Source organism: Littorina saxatilis, linkage group LG3, assembly GCF_037325665.1.
Source record: "Littorina saxatilis isolate snail1 linkage group LG3, US_GU_Lsax_2.0, whole genome shotgun sequence".
In the NCBI taxonomy this organism is placed as follows: Eukaryota; Metazoa; Mollusca; class Gastropoda; order Littorinimorpha; family Littorinidae; genus Littorina; species Littorina saxatilis.
In genome coordinates, this window is record NC_090247.1 from 43,841,149 (window position 1) to 43,858,265 (window position 17,117).

At 44.0% G+C, this 17,117-nt stretch overlaps 1 protein-coding gene across 9 annotated transcripts in view; it reads left to right on the forward strand.

The window, feature by feature from the left end:
• The window catches only part of LOC138962452 (uncharacterized), a 172,530-nt gene that overhangs the window by 41,437 nt on the left and 113,976 nt on the right, over positions 1–17,117 (forward strand). For 7 of the 9 annotated variants that reach the window (XM_070334266.1, XM_070334269.1, XM_070334272.1 and 4 more), the window contains exons 26-34: positions 345–557; positions 1,823–1,936; positions 2,453–2,584; positions 4,110–4,133; positions 13,620–13,729; positions 14,629–14,788; positions 15,297–15,497; positions 16,130–16,222; positions 16,601–16,800. In XM_070334266.1, the coding sequence (XP_070190367.1) occupies positions 345–557; positions 1,823–1,936; positions 2,453–2,584; positions 4,110–4,133; positions 13,620–13,729; positions 14,629–14,788; positions 15,297–15,497; positions 16,130–16,222; positions 16,601–16,800 (1,247 nt within the window). The remainder of the gene's footprint in view (positions 1–344; positions 558–1,822; positions 1,937–2,452; positions 2,585–4,109; positions 4,134–13,619; positions 13,730–14,628; positions 14,789–15,296; positions 15,498–16,129; positions 16,223–16,600; positions 16,801–17,117) is intronic. The other 2 variants (XM_070334271.1, XM_070334268.1) reach the window with 1 other exon arrangement.

The window sequence follows — 17,117 nt, forward strand, 5'->3', positions numbered from 1 at the left end:
TCTTTTGCTAATTTGATGATAATGTTGTTTTACGCCCTCACGGTGAAACCATAAGGGGCATGTTCCCGGGTGTTGCCCCAAATTTAGATGAGACACACAGGTGAATGCGTTTTTAGGTGTAATCAACCACCTGCACTTATGGCAGAATGACCAAGGTCTTTTGTGTGCCACTGAGGTGACACATGAATACCGTCCCTGAGTCTGCATATAGAATTGACCTGTGTCCGTCCTGGCCTGGATTCGAACCCATGACCCTAGGATCACAAGTCCAATGCTCTACCACCCGAGCTACCCGGCCCTCCTTTTGCTAAGTCCACACTCCATGGTTTGTTGTTTTCTTGCAGACGTTTGTGGTGGAGGTGATCCAGTTCCGCAACGCGTTTGACGCCCAGGGTCCAGCTGTGCCTGGCATCCAGCCAGCGGAGGCTGTGTCTCGTCTGCAGGACTTCCAGATGCGCTACCAGATCTACGACACCAAGCGCAAGACCCTTGACTCTGTCTCCAAGCTCTTCGGCATCCCATGCAAACCTTTCCCAGAACTGGACAGAACGGGAGAGGTGATTTACTTGTTTGTTTCATTGCTTGTGTTTTGCTTGGCGTTCAGAGCCGATGTGACAATTGTAATTTTAAAAGAAAACAAACAATGTCCAATTTGTTTTTTGATGAGCATATTCATTTTTGACTCACATGCGAAGCAAAAGTGAGTCTATGTACTCACCCGAGTCGTCCGTCCGTCCGTCCTGGCATCCGTCCGTCCGTCTGGAAAACTTTAACGTTGGATATTTCTTGGACACTATTAAGTCTATCAACACCTGATGTGGCCTGATGGTGTATGGTTACAAGATCTCAAAAAACATGTGCGGCAACTTGACCTCACTTCAAGTTCAAGGTCACAGGGGCCGTAATTGTTGTCTTAAAAACGACCATTTTTCACATTTTCGCATTTTTTTCTGAAGTTATCGAGAATGGCAACCTTAGCTATGTATGCTATACAGGGTAATGTAAGCCCTATCTTTGGACACCAGTTTGGTTGACCTTGCTTCAAGGTCAAGGTCGCAAGGGTCCTTTAAAGTTGGATTGTATACATATTTTGAAGTGACCTTGACCCTGAACTATGGAAGATAACTGTTTCAAACTTAAAAATTATGTGGGGCACATGTTATGCTTTCATCATGAGACACATTTGGTCACATATGATCAAGGTCAAGGTCACTTTGACCCTTATGAAATGTGACCAAAATAAGGTAGTGAACCACTAAAAGTGACCATATCTCATGGTAGAAAGAGCCAATAAGCACCATTGTACCTCCTATGTCTTGAATTAACAGCTTTGTGTTGCATGACCTTGGATGACCTTGACCTTGGGTCAAGGTCACATGTATTTTGATAGGAAAAATGTGTTAAGCAGTTCTTAGTGTATGATGTCATTGCTAGGTTTAGTTATTTGACCTTGACCTGAAGGTCAAGGTCATGTAAAGGTCAAGGTCAAGCATGTGAGTCGTATGGGCTTTGCCCTTCTTGTTTTTAAATTGGTCAGAAGTAGAGGAATCAGAAAGTTGACAGTGTTATTTTTGAAACAGTACAGCATGCAGAATTTAGTTGAATGGAGAATATTGAATGGTGACTCTGCTTTGTATCTGAACATAGTGATGACGGAGACTCAAAGTGAATGTTAACCTTGACATGAGGTTCAATCTAGAATTAGAAAGGGGCGACATTCAGTGTGTGATTCTCGCAACGAGCAGTCATGTTTTCAGTTTATTTCATCTATTTATATGATACAATGGTATTCAGGTGATGCATGTTTTTTTTCTGTGTTCAGGAACTGGATCTGCTGAGTCAGCTGTACGGACTGTTCCAGAAGTTCATTCGTTTCGATAATCGCTTCAGAGACACTTTGTGGGCCGAGGTTGACCTGGAGAGCTCATCAAGGGAGGTGAGTCATGGAGTTTGAATCAAGATCTTAATTGTGCCCATGAGGACGTAAAAGGGTGAAAAAGAGATATGTGACGAGTAGTTATAACTTTCAAAGTACAGCTAGGTGATGTGGCAAGCACAGTTTGACTAGAGTAGCTCTAATCACAACCACGTGGGGCAGAGTGTGAATGACAAGATAAGATCTATGAAACACAGGAACGTAAGCAACCTAGCTCATTAGAGGGCTTACGTCCCTTTGTTTCTTGTAGTAGCTCTTGTCTTTCTTGGTGACTGACTCGGAACAAGGGACTGTGGGTGAGAGGTACTAGAACAAGATAACAAGAAAAATGTACTCAACAGAAAACAGCAACAAGATAAAATGAACACATGAACTTGTTATGACACAAGGTCTAGCCAGGTGGAGTCGTACTGGGATGAGTGCCTAGTTCTGCCAATCAGGCTGAAAGATTAGAATGCACAGTGTGTTCCTACCAACAGTTCTTAGTCCACACTTAATTCTGACTTGTCTTGCCAGGTGGAGTCGTACTGGGATGAGTGCCTGGCTCTGCCCAGCAAGCTGAAGGACTGGGACGCCTACAACGACCTGAAGACCAAGCTGCAGACTTACCTCGAGGTCTTCCCTCTGCTGCAGAATCTGGCTTCCAAGGTTGGTTCTGCTAGGGATTTAAACCAAAATACTGGGTCTATTTTTTTCTCTCCTGTGTGGAATAGTTGAAAGGATAGTGGTACCCCCTTGTGAGGCCCCTGTGATGAGTGTCTTCCCTCTGCTGTAGAACCTTGCTTGTAAGGTTAGTCCTGATAGTGGGTAACAAAAAGAAAAGGGCAGGTCTATTGTTCCCCTCCTCTGTTGAATAGTTTAAATTACAGTGGAACCTATAATGTGAATCCCTTCTGATGAAAGGTCATCTCCCAGTCAAAGACAACTTCTTAAGTACATTCGAAACAGTCCTGGTGAGCACCTCTCGATAATGATTAACCCCTTCACTGCCACAGTATATCAGCATTTTGGTATTGCTGTGCGCCAGGGCAAATTTCGCTTTCTTCGGTAGGTTCACTAATCTGTTCACTGCTCAATCATTTATTGAGATATCTCTTAGATCTTTGGCATGTGGTTTGCTTACACCCTTGGCTATTATCTGATAACATGATCATTGGACTTTGTTTGTGATTGTTATAGTAAAAATCGATATAATGACCATTTTTGTCAAAAATTAGAGTTTCCAAACTTTCACACACACACTGCAGCACGTAAAACCGCAGAAAACACAGCTAAAACTGGTGTCAAACATCAGGTACTCACATTACAGCCCATAACAGTATTCTTCTGTGTGGTAATCCATAAATCACTTCTTGTAGAGCTTCCAGAACACTGTATCATTTGAAAACAGGTCTACGAGTTGATGTCCGACTTTCGGCCGCCATTTTGAATATTATAGATCGGAAAAAACTTCTAAAAATGTTTTTACCACGTGGTACTAACTTATCTAAACGGTCAATGGGAAAGAACTGTGTTTAAACCCCTACAAGAAGTTGGACAGTGGTTACCTCCCATTTAGTTTTCACAAATGTCCTGAAAAGTGCTGATGTAAATGCCACGTACCTAGTACGTGTATGGGCGTAAGACAAACCAAACATGACCACGTATCTAGTACGTGCTGGGCAGTGAAGGGGTTAACTGCCCACAACAATTTAACGGCCTAGGATCCCCAACGGTTCTTCCCCCCCCATATATTGCACCTTTCCATGGTTGCACCTTTGGGTGGTCATCATAGACCAGTTTGACTGTGCCACATGTTGTTCACGTGACTAAAATGTGCCTGCCAGGGGAGGACACCTACAATGTAAGGACACTTATAGCTGGTCCCAAGGGTATCCTGTCTCTTCAGGTATCACTGTTTAGGGATCTGATTAGATTTTGGTAGTTATGCCACATTGAGGGAACAAAACAGGGCAATCACGATAATTTTGAGAGCTTATCTGTCATACGGAATTCATAATTTAATATCATTATTTCTTTAGAACAATGTTTCTTCCAATTACTTTGTTTCTTCATTTATTTATTTATCTATTTATTTGTTTGTTTATTTATTCATGTTCTGATTGTTACTTAGTTAATTTTACCCTAGTTCTTTACTGACTTTTCCATTTTGTTTTTGCGCTGCTCGATTCAGGGCAGTAATAGGTTTAACATACCAGTAAGTACACCCAGGTTTTTCCTGTGCCGCAGATTGTTGTTTGTTGTAGCATGCTCCACATTTCCAGATCAGTCTTTCTTGTGACGTTTGTTGTAGCCTAAGACCCACATCTCCAGTGTCTCTCTTTTTGTGGTTAATTTATCGCTGTCTCTTTTTTTCTTTTATCTCTTTGGTGTGTTTAATTTTGATTTTGACAGTTGTTAGTGGTGTTCAGTTTGAGGAAGATTTTGTTCTAGGCTGGTGGAGGGTTTGTTCTTGGCCGAGTGTTAGGACATTTTGCAGGGTGCTATGTGTAGTAAATTTTGCAGGGTGCTATGTGTAGTAAATGTATCCAGATGTGTGTCATATGGGTACATGCACACATTTCACATTATTTTGAGTACCAAATTAGCATGAAATATTAGAGATATGCTGTAGTGTCGCCAGCTTGCTAGCAGCTAAATAGCACATTTGTGTGGTTCTTATGCACAGCATGATACAGAGCAAGATACAAACCAAATGGCAGCTCGATCCTGTTGTGAGAAGAACGTAAAGAATATGATTACATGTATTCTCGAATAATAATAATAATAATAATAAATGAGCATTTATATAGCGCAACATCATAACTTTACAATTATGCTCTTTGCGCTTGACACATTTAAAATTCAAACACAGTTATACAAGCATTTACATCTACATTCATAGTCAGCAACGCTTGATTAAAAGCATACACCATCAAACATACATTACAACAGATTCTTCCACTAATTAAGTAATAAAAACATGAATAAAATAGGTAGTAAAAACAAGGAAATACCAGCTGAATACCCTTAATCATGTTATTAATACTGAAAAATAGACTTGTTTTGAATCTCTGATGTATTGTGGTATGTTTACGATGATGAAGGGGCTATTAAATTACATATTCTTACTCCGAATCACATAAAGCATTGACACAGTCTGAGATGCTGAGGTCTGAAAAGCGCTACCTGTCTAAGGGAAGCAACCCCATCACAAAAAAGTGTAAATGGAGCCATGGTAATGACACCAGACCAGGGGAGTTACCTCCCCTTGGTGTGTACTACGTCACTACCGCTCCCCAACACGTGGTCAAGATCATACGACTTTTTCAGCTCTGAGGAGAAGGTTGTTGATTTTCGGCGCTCTCGTGGCTGTTCTGTCTGGTGTTTGCTTTGACACCCACCGGCCACAAACCCGTCTTACTTGCCTTCTGCTTCGTTAGTTGGTGAGCTCTTTCCTTTTTGGTCATTTTTTTGACAGGAATTTTGTTGTAGTTGCTGACTTTTCGCCCATTTTTGGACTTGTAATTTTTCAGTAACAGTATTGTTTGGCCGCCATTTTTGTTGGTCAGCATGGCTGACAGTGATAAAAACGTGGCAAGGCTGATGTCTTGGTAAGGTTAAACCTAATCTTCGACTTCATCTACCAAACCTCCTGTACGTGTTGTTGTTTCGGACGAAGCACATAATACCTTTATGTCCGTTACTATTTCTGCCCCAAATGAACATGTGTTTGGGGGGCATTTAAGCACGTCTTTGACTTCTTTGTCTTCTTGCTCTCCCTCTTTTTTGGCATCGGAGCATGGTGCTCTGGTGTCCATACTGCTTAGCTCTTTATTTCCAGAGTTCCGCAGTTGGGAGAGAAGAAATGCAGCGTTTCACGCCGCCTGCCGGCGTTGTTTTCCCCATCAGTGGGTGACGCTCGCTTTGGCGTCTTGATGGTTCCGACCGCGACGTTTTCCAGGGAGGATCTCCTTGCTTCTTCGTCTTCTGCCTCCGTGGTTGGCACGACTGGTAAGTCGAACTGGTCCACCAGCTCTCGTGAAGCTACCGGACGCTCCCTTCTGGGAAACAGTTCCTTGGTGCAGGATCACAACCTGCAAACTTCTGTTCTGACTCCCCCTTGCCACATCGCGGGCATAGGCGTTTCAGAGCAAGGGCGGCAGCCGTTTTCGGCAGCTGCGCTTCCGGTTTTTACCCGAAGCATAGGTCCTCCCGCACAAGTACACGTAGAGGTCTTGGCCGGAGTTGACCGAGGACTGGCCTACGGGCGTTCGGGCTTCCGGCCCCAGTCCGCGCAACCTTCGCTTCCGCATTGTGCGGCTGCGTCTGTTCTGACTCCCCCTTGCCACATTGCGGGCATAGGCGTTTGAGAGCAAGGGCGGCAGCTGTTTTCGGCAGCTGCGCTTCCGGTTTTTACTGGAAGCATAGGTCTTCCCGCACAAGTACACGTAGAGGTCTTGGCCGGAGTTGACCGAGGACTGGCCTACGGGCGTTCGGGCTTCCGGCCCCAGTCCACGCAACCTTCGCTTCCGCATTGTGCGGCTTCATCTGTTGTATTTTCGGCTCTGCCGGATACACTGTTCCTCTTCCTGACGCTTCCTCTCGGATGTCGGTGAGTGAGGAACAGCGGCTGGCCTACGGGCATTCAGGCTTTCAGCCTCGGCCGGGACAGTCGTCACTCCTCCCGTCGGGGTTGCGGCTACTGCCTATTCAGTTCCGGTGGCTTCGAATGTTCCTTCCGCTTACTCTTACCCTCATACAGTAGGGGATGAGTCAGGACGGTTTCCGGGTGGACGGGTTTCCGGTTTCCGGTCATCCCGTTCATCAGTATACCACCAGCAACTGTGACTTTGGTCCGTGTCCGTCGCTTGACTATTCTGATGCACAGTCTTTAGCCAGCGATCAGACATGTTCTAGATTTCCGTCGAAGCTCTTGGCTGCTCTCGAAGCTGCGGCGGAGGTTACTTCCAGATACTTCCCAGAAGGTACATCGGCTTCGGCGGCTTCCGCTTCGGTTGCTCCGTCGGCGATGTCGGACTTCCGTTCCGCGAAGGAGGAGGATTCCTAGTAACTTCCGGTTCGAGAGTCACCTTCGGTGGTGTACCATCTTTCGCAGGTTTTGGCTAGCGCTGCTCGTTCTTCACGTTCAGTTCCAGAACACGCTCAGCCTTGGCTGGCTTCGGCTACACAGGCTTCGACTTTTGTTCCTTCTTGTCTAAGAAGTTCACCTTGCCGAAGCCGGGTCAGAACTTGTTGTCATCCTTTGCTCTTCCGCGTACACCTTTACTGGTGACGCGGGAACTTCTTCCTCTGCTGGTGAAGCAGTTTAAGAAGGACTTGGGTGTTGTGTTCCCAGACCACACCCTTGTCGCTTCGGAGGAAATTGGACGTCAGCTTTTGGAACTTGCCTCTATCTCGGAGATGATCATCAGAGCGCTCTCTCACTGAGTCACTGAATCCTTTCACACTTAGTGCGGATCAGGACGCTGATGACATCTCCACTCTTTTGGTCAGCCCTTGCTAGGGTGAATGAAGAGCAAATGAGGCTGTCCTCCCTTCACTACGCTCATATAGTCATGTGTCGGAGGGACTTGTTTCTCTCGCATTCTCAGTTCACTGAGCAGACTAGGAGAGACACTTTGAGCTTTGCCCGTGGTAGAGGGATCTCTTTTCGAACATTTGGTTTTGATACCAGAAGAAAGGAGATCCAGTCAAACAGAGATCAGCAGGTCTCCGACTTCTCTCTACAAGGGTTGAAGCAGAGCAAGCCTCCCCAGGGGAAGCAGGCTCAGGCCTCTGGCCAAGCTAAACCGGCAGCCAATAGGCAGTCTCTGCCTGGTTCTCGAGTTTCGAGAGAAGTTCAGTGTCGGGCAGGGGGAGGGGCAGCTCTAGCAGCTAGCCTCACCCCCCAATGAAGTGCTCCCGATCTCACCCCCCCCTCCGCCCTCCACTTTGGTGATGGCGGGGGCCCCCTCCCTGCACTTTCTAATTGGATGGTCTCTGTACACAGCCAATGGATTGTGGGAGTGGTGAGGTCGGGCGACTTCGATCGATCTGACGGATGCATATTTTCACATTCTAATGCATCAGTCCGATCTTAACACAGCGAACAGGGTCCATCGGCTCGAGCACCTGCCGAGGTCTCTTCTGGTCGGATCTAGGGCTGGCCTTCGGGCATTCTGGCTTCCGGTCTCAGTCAGCGTAACAGTCGTTTCAGCCACGAGCTGCTTCTTCTGTCGCACTTCCGGTTTTAACCAAAAAGGTTGTTCCTCTCACTGACGGTTACGTAAGTACGTCGGGTTTTTTGAAACAACGGCTGACCTAAGGGCACCCAGGCTTTTAGCCTCAGCCTGTGCAACAGCCATTCCACCTGTTGGCGGTGTGGGTTTTTTGCATTCTCTGTTCTTGTGGCTTCGGACTTCGACAATGTTTTCCTTCATTCTCATTCTATGCAGGAGATGAGGCAGGACGATTTCCGTTTGGGTGGGGTTTCTGTCTTCAGGTTACCCCGTTTTCCCTTTTTGCCACAAGCACCTGGACCAGCACGGTTGGCCTAGTGCCGGATTGTTAAGGAGGAACTCTCCTATTTCCGGGTTGAGGAGTCATCCTCTGTGGCTTGCCACCTCTCTCAGGTTTTGGCTAGCCCTCTCCTTCTGGCAGAGGGTTAGCTTAATGTTCCGGTTTCTTTGCTGTGGGCTCTTAGCCCAGCATCTTAATCATCAGCCGAAACTTTTGTTCCTTAAGGTTTACCTGCGTACTGTGGGTACTTCGGAACAATGGCTGTCCTACGGGCACCATGGCTTTCACCCTTAGCCTGTGCAATAGTCTCCTGCCTGTTCGCTGTGTCGACTATGGCACTTTCGGTTCCTGCACACAACCGGAAGTCGCTGCTTCCTCGTACTATCTCTCTCTGCTTTCGCATGGACTGGTAGAGGATAACTGGCGGTCAGGTGGGTTTTTCTGTTATACAGTTATGCCGACCACTCTGTTGGTGCAAGCGGCTACCTGCTACCTTCTTTGCCTACTGAGGCACGAAGCAGTTGAGGGTTCTGCTGTCGGGTGGTTCTGGTTTTCCAGTTACTCCGACCATCTATTTTGAGGGCAGCAAGACTGCTGGTTACGGCACCCTTCTCAAGCATGCTCGAAGGGTAACGATGTAAAAGATCACAGCCATGTTCTTTCTTTGGCGTCACTACCCAGGGGTACTATGATGTCTTGTCTTGGTTAGACACGGGCTCTAACGCAGAAAAGCAGTACAGTGTGTATTGGAGGGTGAGCGTTTCTTCATGTTCTTGGAACTTTAGGAACACTTATGCTCTTTATTGAGTTTTTCCCATCGAGTTGGACTCTAGTACCTTGTACTCAGGAGTCTCTCTCGCTCATTGTGTGGAGATCGGTCACTCTTCTCTAGAGCTGACTTCTATCTCCTAGGCCTTTTCGGGCTTCACTCCTTCCCAAGGTTTTGCATACTTTGGCATGATTTTCTTACAGTCACCTTGGTTCGTCCTACTCAGTACTGAGCGGACAATCTTATGCACTGATTGTTTCAGGGCATTGGCATTTCCTTCCAATAGGGGGGGGGGGGGGGGGGGCGCAGCCTGTCATTCCCCTTGACTCAGCTTGGGTTCTTTAAATCCAGGGCTTGGGTCTCTTCCTTGGCTGTTTTCGACCAGGAGATTGGAGGAAGTGCTTGGCACAAAGTTTCTTTAGCAACTTTTGCCTGAGAAACATCGCGGCTGTCCGTCAGAATGGTTTTCGGGCCCTTCCTGCCTTGGTTGCAGCGGGCCAGTTCCTAGCAAGGATTTTTAGAGTGAGTTAGATTTTTCTTTCCCACCGCCTTGTTGAAGCTATCTGCTTTATGTGATTCGGAGTAAGAATATGTAATTTAATCGAAAATTTTAAAAATAAATTTTCATTTGATTAATATACTTACCCGAATCACATAGTTTATGCCCTCCCACCAATCCCGTTTATGGTTTTTAGTTTCTTTAAAAGCCATATGATCTTGACCACGTGTTGGGGAGCGGTAGTGACGTAGTACACACCAAGGGGAGGTAACTCCCCTGGTCTGGTGTCGTTACCATGGCTCCATTTACACTTTTTTGTGGTGGGGTTGCTTCCCTTAGACGGGTAGCGCTTTTCAGACCTTAGCATCTCAGACTGTGTCAATGCTTTATGTGATTCGGGTAAGTATATTAATCAAATGAAAATTTATTTTTAAAATTTTCGATTGCCCCCAAAGTATACACATGGGATGCTATAACTAAGTCTTGATGTTGGTGTTGGCGGCTTTGCTAATAGCAAATTAAGCCTAGTTGTACTCTATAGGAAAAGTACTTGGACATTCGGAGCTATTGCCTCAAAAGTATATGCATGGCACATGACCAAGTCTTAATGTTGTTGGTTGCTTTGCTTTGCAAATGAAGCCCAGTTGTACTGTATAGGAAAAGTACTTGGACATTCTGTACAGTCGAACTCGCTTAAGACGAATCACTGGGGATCGGGAAATAAGTTCGTCTTAACCGAAATTCGCATTAAGAGAATTGATTGATTTTTTTACTGTCACAATTTTAGAAGTAAAATTTAAAAAGTCGTGTAAAAGCATGTATATGCACATTCTGATCAATCTCCGATTTCATGGTGTCCACCAGTTCTGGTGCATGTACTACCCTGGCCAAGTTTCCTCTCAAGACATCAAAGAGACCGCCCCATAGATTAAACTCCCCATAGGTTAAACTCGGTCACTGACCCGGGTGCAGGAAGTGTTTCCTCTCTCATATGAAAGGGGAACCACCTCTCATAGCTAAAACTGGGTCAATGACCCCTGGGAAGAAGGTCAGTGTCTATAAAGAAGGCCACCCAGCCATCACAATGGACCTGCCTTTGACCTCGCCTCACACGCAGATCCTTGTAGCCTTGTGACTTTTAGAGACAAAGCGGCTCTGGGGCGATGAAAACATTGTTTGTTAAAAGAGGGGTTCGTTATGCAAATGATATATGATGTCGATCTCGGGACGAGTTTAAAGATTTCGCCATAAGCGTGAGTAAATTACAGACATTATGCATGCTTGGGAATCCAAAAAGTGCTCGTTATAAGCATAAATTCGTTACAAAGAATTCGTTTCAAGCATTTGTTTTAAGCATGAAGAAAGAGGTATTCAGTTGGGAACTTAAAACTAATACGTTATAAGTCAAAATTCGTAACTAGCGTGTTCGTTTTAAGTGGGTTCGACTGTATGTGTGTTCATTGTGATTCAACCATGCCTGCAGCCATGAATGTGCGCATTAATCCACCATGCAAGTCCCATCCCTTTGCTCTGTGTTTCTTGATCTGTGTGCGGAGACATGTAGTTCTGCAGTCACATGTCAGGATCACACAATCATGTCCAACTGGTGTCTATACCTTAAGTGAAACCTTCTGTTTCATTTCACAATTTCTTTAGACACCAATAATGGCTTGCAATATAATTACATCATGACAAGGACTAGAAGCAAAATTGGCATTGCAACATGGAAAAAGGAATGGTTCGGGATATCAGGTGCACAATTACCTGAGAAACACAAAGGACAAGAGTAAAGACGAGAACAAAATTGATGTTGTCTGTATAGCTATAGACAAAGAACAGAGTCAGAGTGACTCAAAGCATGCGCAAAGGGGAATCATTTATGCTCTGCTGCTTCACAGTCATTGGTCCAAAAGTAATGGAACATTCTTTGGCACTACACAGCGATTGGTCCATGTGCTACTCATTAATACATGAGGTTGCAGCAGGGGGGACCGATTTCCCATAAATCTCCTTGTTACTCACAAGACTTTTTACATCCTACTACTGAAACACATTATGTTTTACTTTTAGGGTGAGAAATGGGTTGGAGATCAGTGTCTTGTATACCTGCAAAAGAAAACTATAAATACCTTACAATTTTGCTTTCACTATTCATTTAAACGAGCAGCACTTGCATAGTATAGTAGTGCTTGACATCCTACATTAGTCAGTGCTCAAGAAAAACAAACCCGGACAGACAGATAAAACATGTACATGGTAGTTTCTATGATTGCAGTGTTATGAAGAAATATTTATTTTTTAACAAGTATATACTTGACAGGCCAAAACAAAATGTTTTATGGAAAACAAAATGTGACAGAGTATTGTCCGTTTCAAATTTTGTTTTCTCTTTTATTTGCTTGTTTCCAAGTGATGAGGAATCACTCGTTTTGACATTTGTTTCTATCCTGGGTTTTATGTTTTCACTGTTTCTCTACATTTTCATTTACGGTTTTTTTCTTTTTTATTTGTGTTTTGTTTTGCTTTTTTTTAATTTTTCACTAAGGGGTTATCCTTTTCTGTCTGTGTTCCCCTACCCCACACCCCTTCCTGTTGCCCTGCTTGATATTTTTGTTTTCTGTAAATGCCTTCTTAGTGGCCTTTTGTACATATCAGATATATGATCTTTATAAATTTATAGTCACATGGATATTGTCAAGTCATCAGAAGGATGCCACTGAGTTGGGTTTAGAATCAGTTTTAAGAAACAAATCTTTTTATCATCTCGAATTGAAGTACAAAACATTCTGAAGAGAAAAAAGTAACTGTCATTATCAGGAGTTATTACAAAGTGTTTTTCTTGTTTGCAAATACTGCTCAGCATTCATGAGGGCGTGGCTTGATAAGAAGTATACCCTATTTATCAGCTGTGAGGCAGAATCAAGTTGATTTTTTTTAACCAGGTGGATTGCAAGCAGTGCATTGATCTCTGAATGTATTTTAAAACATTGGTATTGTTCCAAAACCTTTCATTTTACTTCACTTTTGGGGAAGTGTATAGTAGAGGGAAAAAAATCATTAAAACAAAGCAAAACAAAACACCACACACATAAAATGCAATTCAGACAAAAATACATATGTAGTAGTGTTGCTGCTGTTCCCAAACACTTCTTTCTGTAGCTCTTTCTGTGAGTGCTGTTCCAGCTCCCTTCCCGTCCCATTTCTTGTTGTTTGAATGTGTGGATTCTGATGTGGAGATGCTCTTTCACCTCTGTAGTTTTCAAATCATGTTGTTGATAAATGAGGTACTGGCAGAAAAAAGGCTTTGTTTTAAATGTAACATTTTTTTTCATTCGTAAAATGTAGCATGTTTTTGTTGTTGTTAAATCACAGAATTCTGGTGAAATGAGGGTGAATACATGTATTTGGTGGCTGAAAACCATAGCCTAAATATTGTAAGTGAGTCTGTGTATTTATGTGTGTTTTCCAGATGCTTTAAAAAAAAATTGTTAGAGGTTTTTATGCTGGCTTTTCTTTGTATTTGCTTCCTGTACCTGTTTGGTTTTGACTTGTTTTTATTTGAGCTGGGATTTATTTGTTTGTTAATCCAATTATTCATCTGTTCATTTTGAATGCTTGTTTGTTGTTTATTTATGCAATCATTGCTTTGTCAACTCCCTTTAAGATTTTTGGTTTGTGGATACATGTATTGAAATCAAGATTTCAAAATTTAATTCTGGGCTTGAAATCAATGTTGAAAGCAGGCAAATGTGGGTGGTAGCTTTTAAAAAAAGTAAGAAAAATGACACTGGACCAAATTTTCCAGACCCTGTGCTGCCATTCTCCACAAATAAAGTCGCATATCTGTCCTCCGCAAATGAGCTGCACTGTGGGTCATGTCGGATTGATGACGTGTGTTGTTTTGTGTTTTACAGGAGATCCGCAACCGCCACTGGCTGAGGGTGATGCAGGTGACCAACAGTTCCTTCCAGCTGGAGGCCAACGTCTTCAAACTTTGTCATCTGCTTGATATCGGCCTCATCAAGTGAGGAAATGCTTGTCATTTGTCTAGTCTGATCACTGTAGGCTGGCTGTTCTCTCAGCCCTTCTGTTGTTCTTGCCCTGTCAACTATTACACCAGTCCGCCCCGTAAAGTGGCATGTGGCTGCCTAAGTGGCTGGGTAAAAACGGTCATAAAAACCCACTCATGCAAAAACATTAGTGTATGCGGGAGTTTCAGCCCATGAACTAAGAAGAAGAATTATACGATTCCTCTTGTAACACTGTTCAGTCAGTACCCTTCTTACCCCCCGCGGGTTAGGGGGAAGAATTTACCCGATGCTCCCCAGCATGTCGTAAGAGGCGACTAACGGATTCTGTTTCTCCTTTTACGTTTGTTAAGTGTTTCTTGTATAGAATATAGTCAATGTTTGTAAAGATTTTAGTCAAGCAGTATGTAAGAAATGTTCTTTGTACTGGAAACTTGCATTCTCCCAGTAAGGTAATATATTGTACTACGTTGCAAGCCCCTGCAGCAATTTTTTGATTAGTGCTTTTGTGAACAAGAAACAATTAACAAGTGGCTCTATCCCATCTCCCCCCCTTTCCCCGTCGCGATATAACCTTCATGGTTGAAAACGACGTTAAACACCAAATAAAGAAAGAAAAGAAAGAACAGTACCCTTAACTTTCCTTGCCAAGTCAACGATCTCCCCCACCCATCGGCTCCAACCTACCTCGCTTCAGTTTTCATGATACAATTCCTCTTGTCACACTGTTCTTTCAACTCTTCTCTTATCCTCTCTTACCCTGAATATGACTTCAACCCCCTTCCCCCTACCCAAATACCCTCACCCCTCCTCAGCCTCCACCGTAGTAATCCTCTTGTCCTTTTGGAGCCCCCGGTGCATAGAATAATGATTGTTTGTGCTTTTGTGCATTCAGACACAAGACGGAGATAGAAGAGATTTGCCGCGGAGCCAGCCAGGAGCTTGAGCTGGAGATCAAGATGCGAGTAACGGAGGAAGAGTGGACGGAGCAGGTGCTCAACTTCGAGCACTACAAGCGCCGTGGGCCCATGTACCTGGACAAAGCCTTCACACAGGTAAGTTGAGCACAGATGGACAGCTTGAGGAAAAATGACGAGTGATAATAGTGTAACCAAGTGCATGAATCTATCAGATTACGTTTGGAGGCAAAGCCAATCAAACACATAGGTTTACAAGAGCATAACAGGAGACAACAGCAGTCAGACTTTATCACAAACTGCTCCCTGAAACCCACAGTTGTCGCAGTCATTAAATATTTGAGCTTTAAATAGACAACTCTGCAGAGATGTTGCTGTAACAGGGGCTGGATTACTTCATAGGATTGTAGTATAGAGGAACCCCTGTTTTAAGACTCCCTGTCCTTTTAAGACCTTTGTCTGAACAGGTCTTCTGTTAATAATTACCTACCTTTTATGACTCGCTGTCATGTAGACTCTATTTCCTTACACCTTTTTTGGTGTGATCTTAAAAGGGAATAGGAGTGGGTAAGGTAACCACTGTACATGTTAGTTAAGTGTTGGGGGTGATTCATGTGTCTGATGCCTTGTTCGCATATTCTTTCAGCGCCTGCTGGAGCAGCTTGAAGATGCAGAAGCACTGCTTGCGGTGATGCTGACGTCCAAGTACATCGGGCCGCTTCGTGACGAGGCGGCATCGTGGGCGGAGAAGTTGAAGGAGGTGGCGGAGGTGCTGGAGCTGTGGCTGGAGGTGCAGGACCACTGGCAGTACCTGGAGGCCGTCTTCAGCAACTCTGTTGCTGTTAGGGTAAGAGAAATCGCTGTTAGGGTAAGAGTACGTCGTCAGAGTAAGACAATATGCTGTTATGGTAGGAAAAATGTCTCAATAGGTAGCCAAAATTGTTGTCAGGTTAGATAAAGGGCAGGAGTGTGTTGAGGTGCATGACTACTGGAAGTACCTAGAGGCCATCTTCAGTAACTCTGTCGTCGTCAGCAAAAGAAACGTAGCTGTTAGTGTAAGAAAAAAATAGCTGTTAGGGTAGGTACTTGGAAGGTGTTAGTGGAGGTGCTTGACCATTTGGCAGTACCTGGAGCCCATCTTCAGCAAATCTGTCGCTGTCAGGGTGAGTACATGGACAGTATAGTGGGCAGGATGAAAAGTAAGATCATAGGCGCAATTATTTTATGCTGACGGACTTTGAGCCAAAAAGTTTGATTATTGTGTGGAAGTATGTGCACATTCATGTTTGCTTATATATGTGTGTGTCTGTGCGTGTGAGTATGCACATGCACATTTGTCTGTATATGTGTTTGTGTTGTCATGCATATTATGGTGCATGGAAAAGTAGATGCATGGCATGCACAGTTATTCACACACAGACATGGGTAGCACATGTACTTCAATTAAAATGTACATGATTTATGTGTTTGTTTTTGCAGGAGCTGCCACAAGAAGCCAAACGCTTTGCTCGCATTGACAAAGGCTGGACGAAAATGATGAAGCGAGCTTTTGACACCCGCAATGTTCTGCAGGTAAGCAGTTAAGAAACTGTCCTGTGTGAAGTTTTGCTGTTAATGCCTCTAAAGTTGATTATGCAAAATGTTTAATGTTGAAGAAGTTGTTGGATTAAGGGTTGTGCTTTGTCTTGAATCATGTATTGATAGGGACAAAAGTTTATGTCTAAAGGGAGAGTATTCAACAGAAGAGACAGGAATTGAAAATATTTCTCATGGTGACCTTCTTCAGTCAAGGAGATCAAAAAGTGTGTTTGTTCATGACATGGTGGTTCATGCTTGTTCAGATCCTGAGGTAATTTTCTTAACTCATTCTGGATGACTTCCGAAGTTTACTCTTCTTCAGTAAGCGGGCCAGAAATTACATGACATGGTTGTTTGTGTGTGTTCGTTCAGTGTTGCTACGGGGGTGAGGTGCCCAAGGCAGTGGTGCTGCGTCACATCCACGAGGAGCTGGAGATCTGTTTCAAGTCGCTGGTTGGTTACCTTGACAACAAACGCCGTGCCTTCCCGCGATTCTACTTCCTGTCCGACCCCATCCTTTTGGCCCTGCTGTCACGACCAAGCGACCTGGAATCAGTACGACCACACCTCAGGTAATGCTCTCAACTCATCCTGCACGATTTCTGAGATAATTCTAATGGCATTACTCTTTTTTCATGAATAACTTTTAATGGCATTACTCTTTTTTTTTCATGAATAACTTCTTATGGCATTACTATTTTTTTCATGCAGCATCATGACTGTTTCTTTTTTCCTGGTCCATTGTGCATGTGTTGTCATTATTGTTTGTGTATGAAGCTTTTAGGACAGGTTTCATCATTTCATGCACACCCATGATTGTTTCTGATTTTCTGTCCGTTTACCCAAGGTATAGGTACTGTTTATGTGATGGTCATTCCAGGTCCATTTT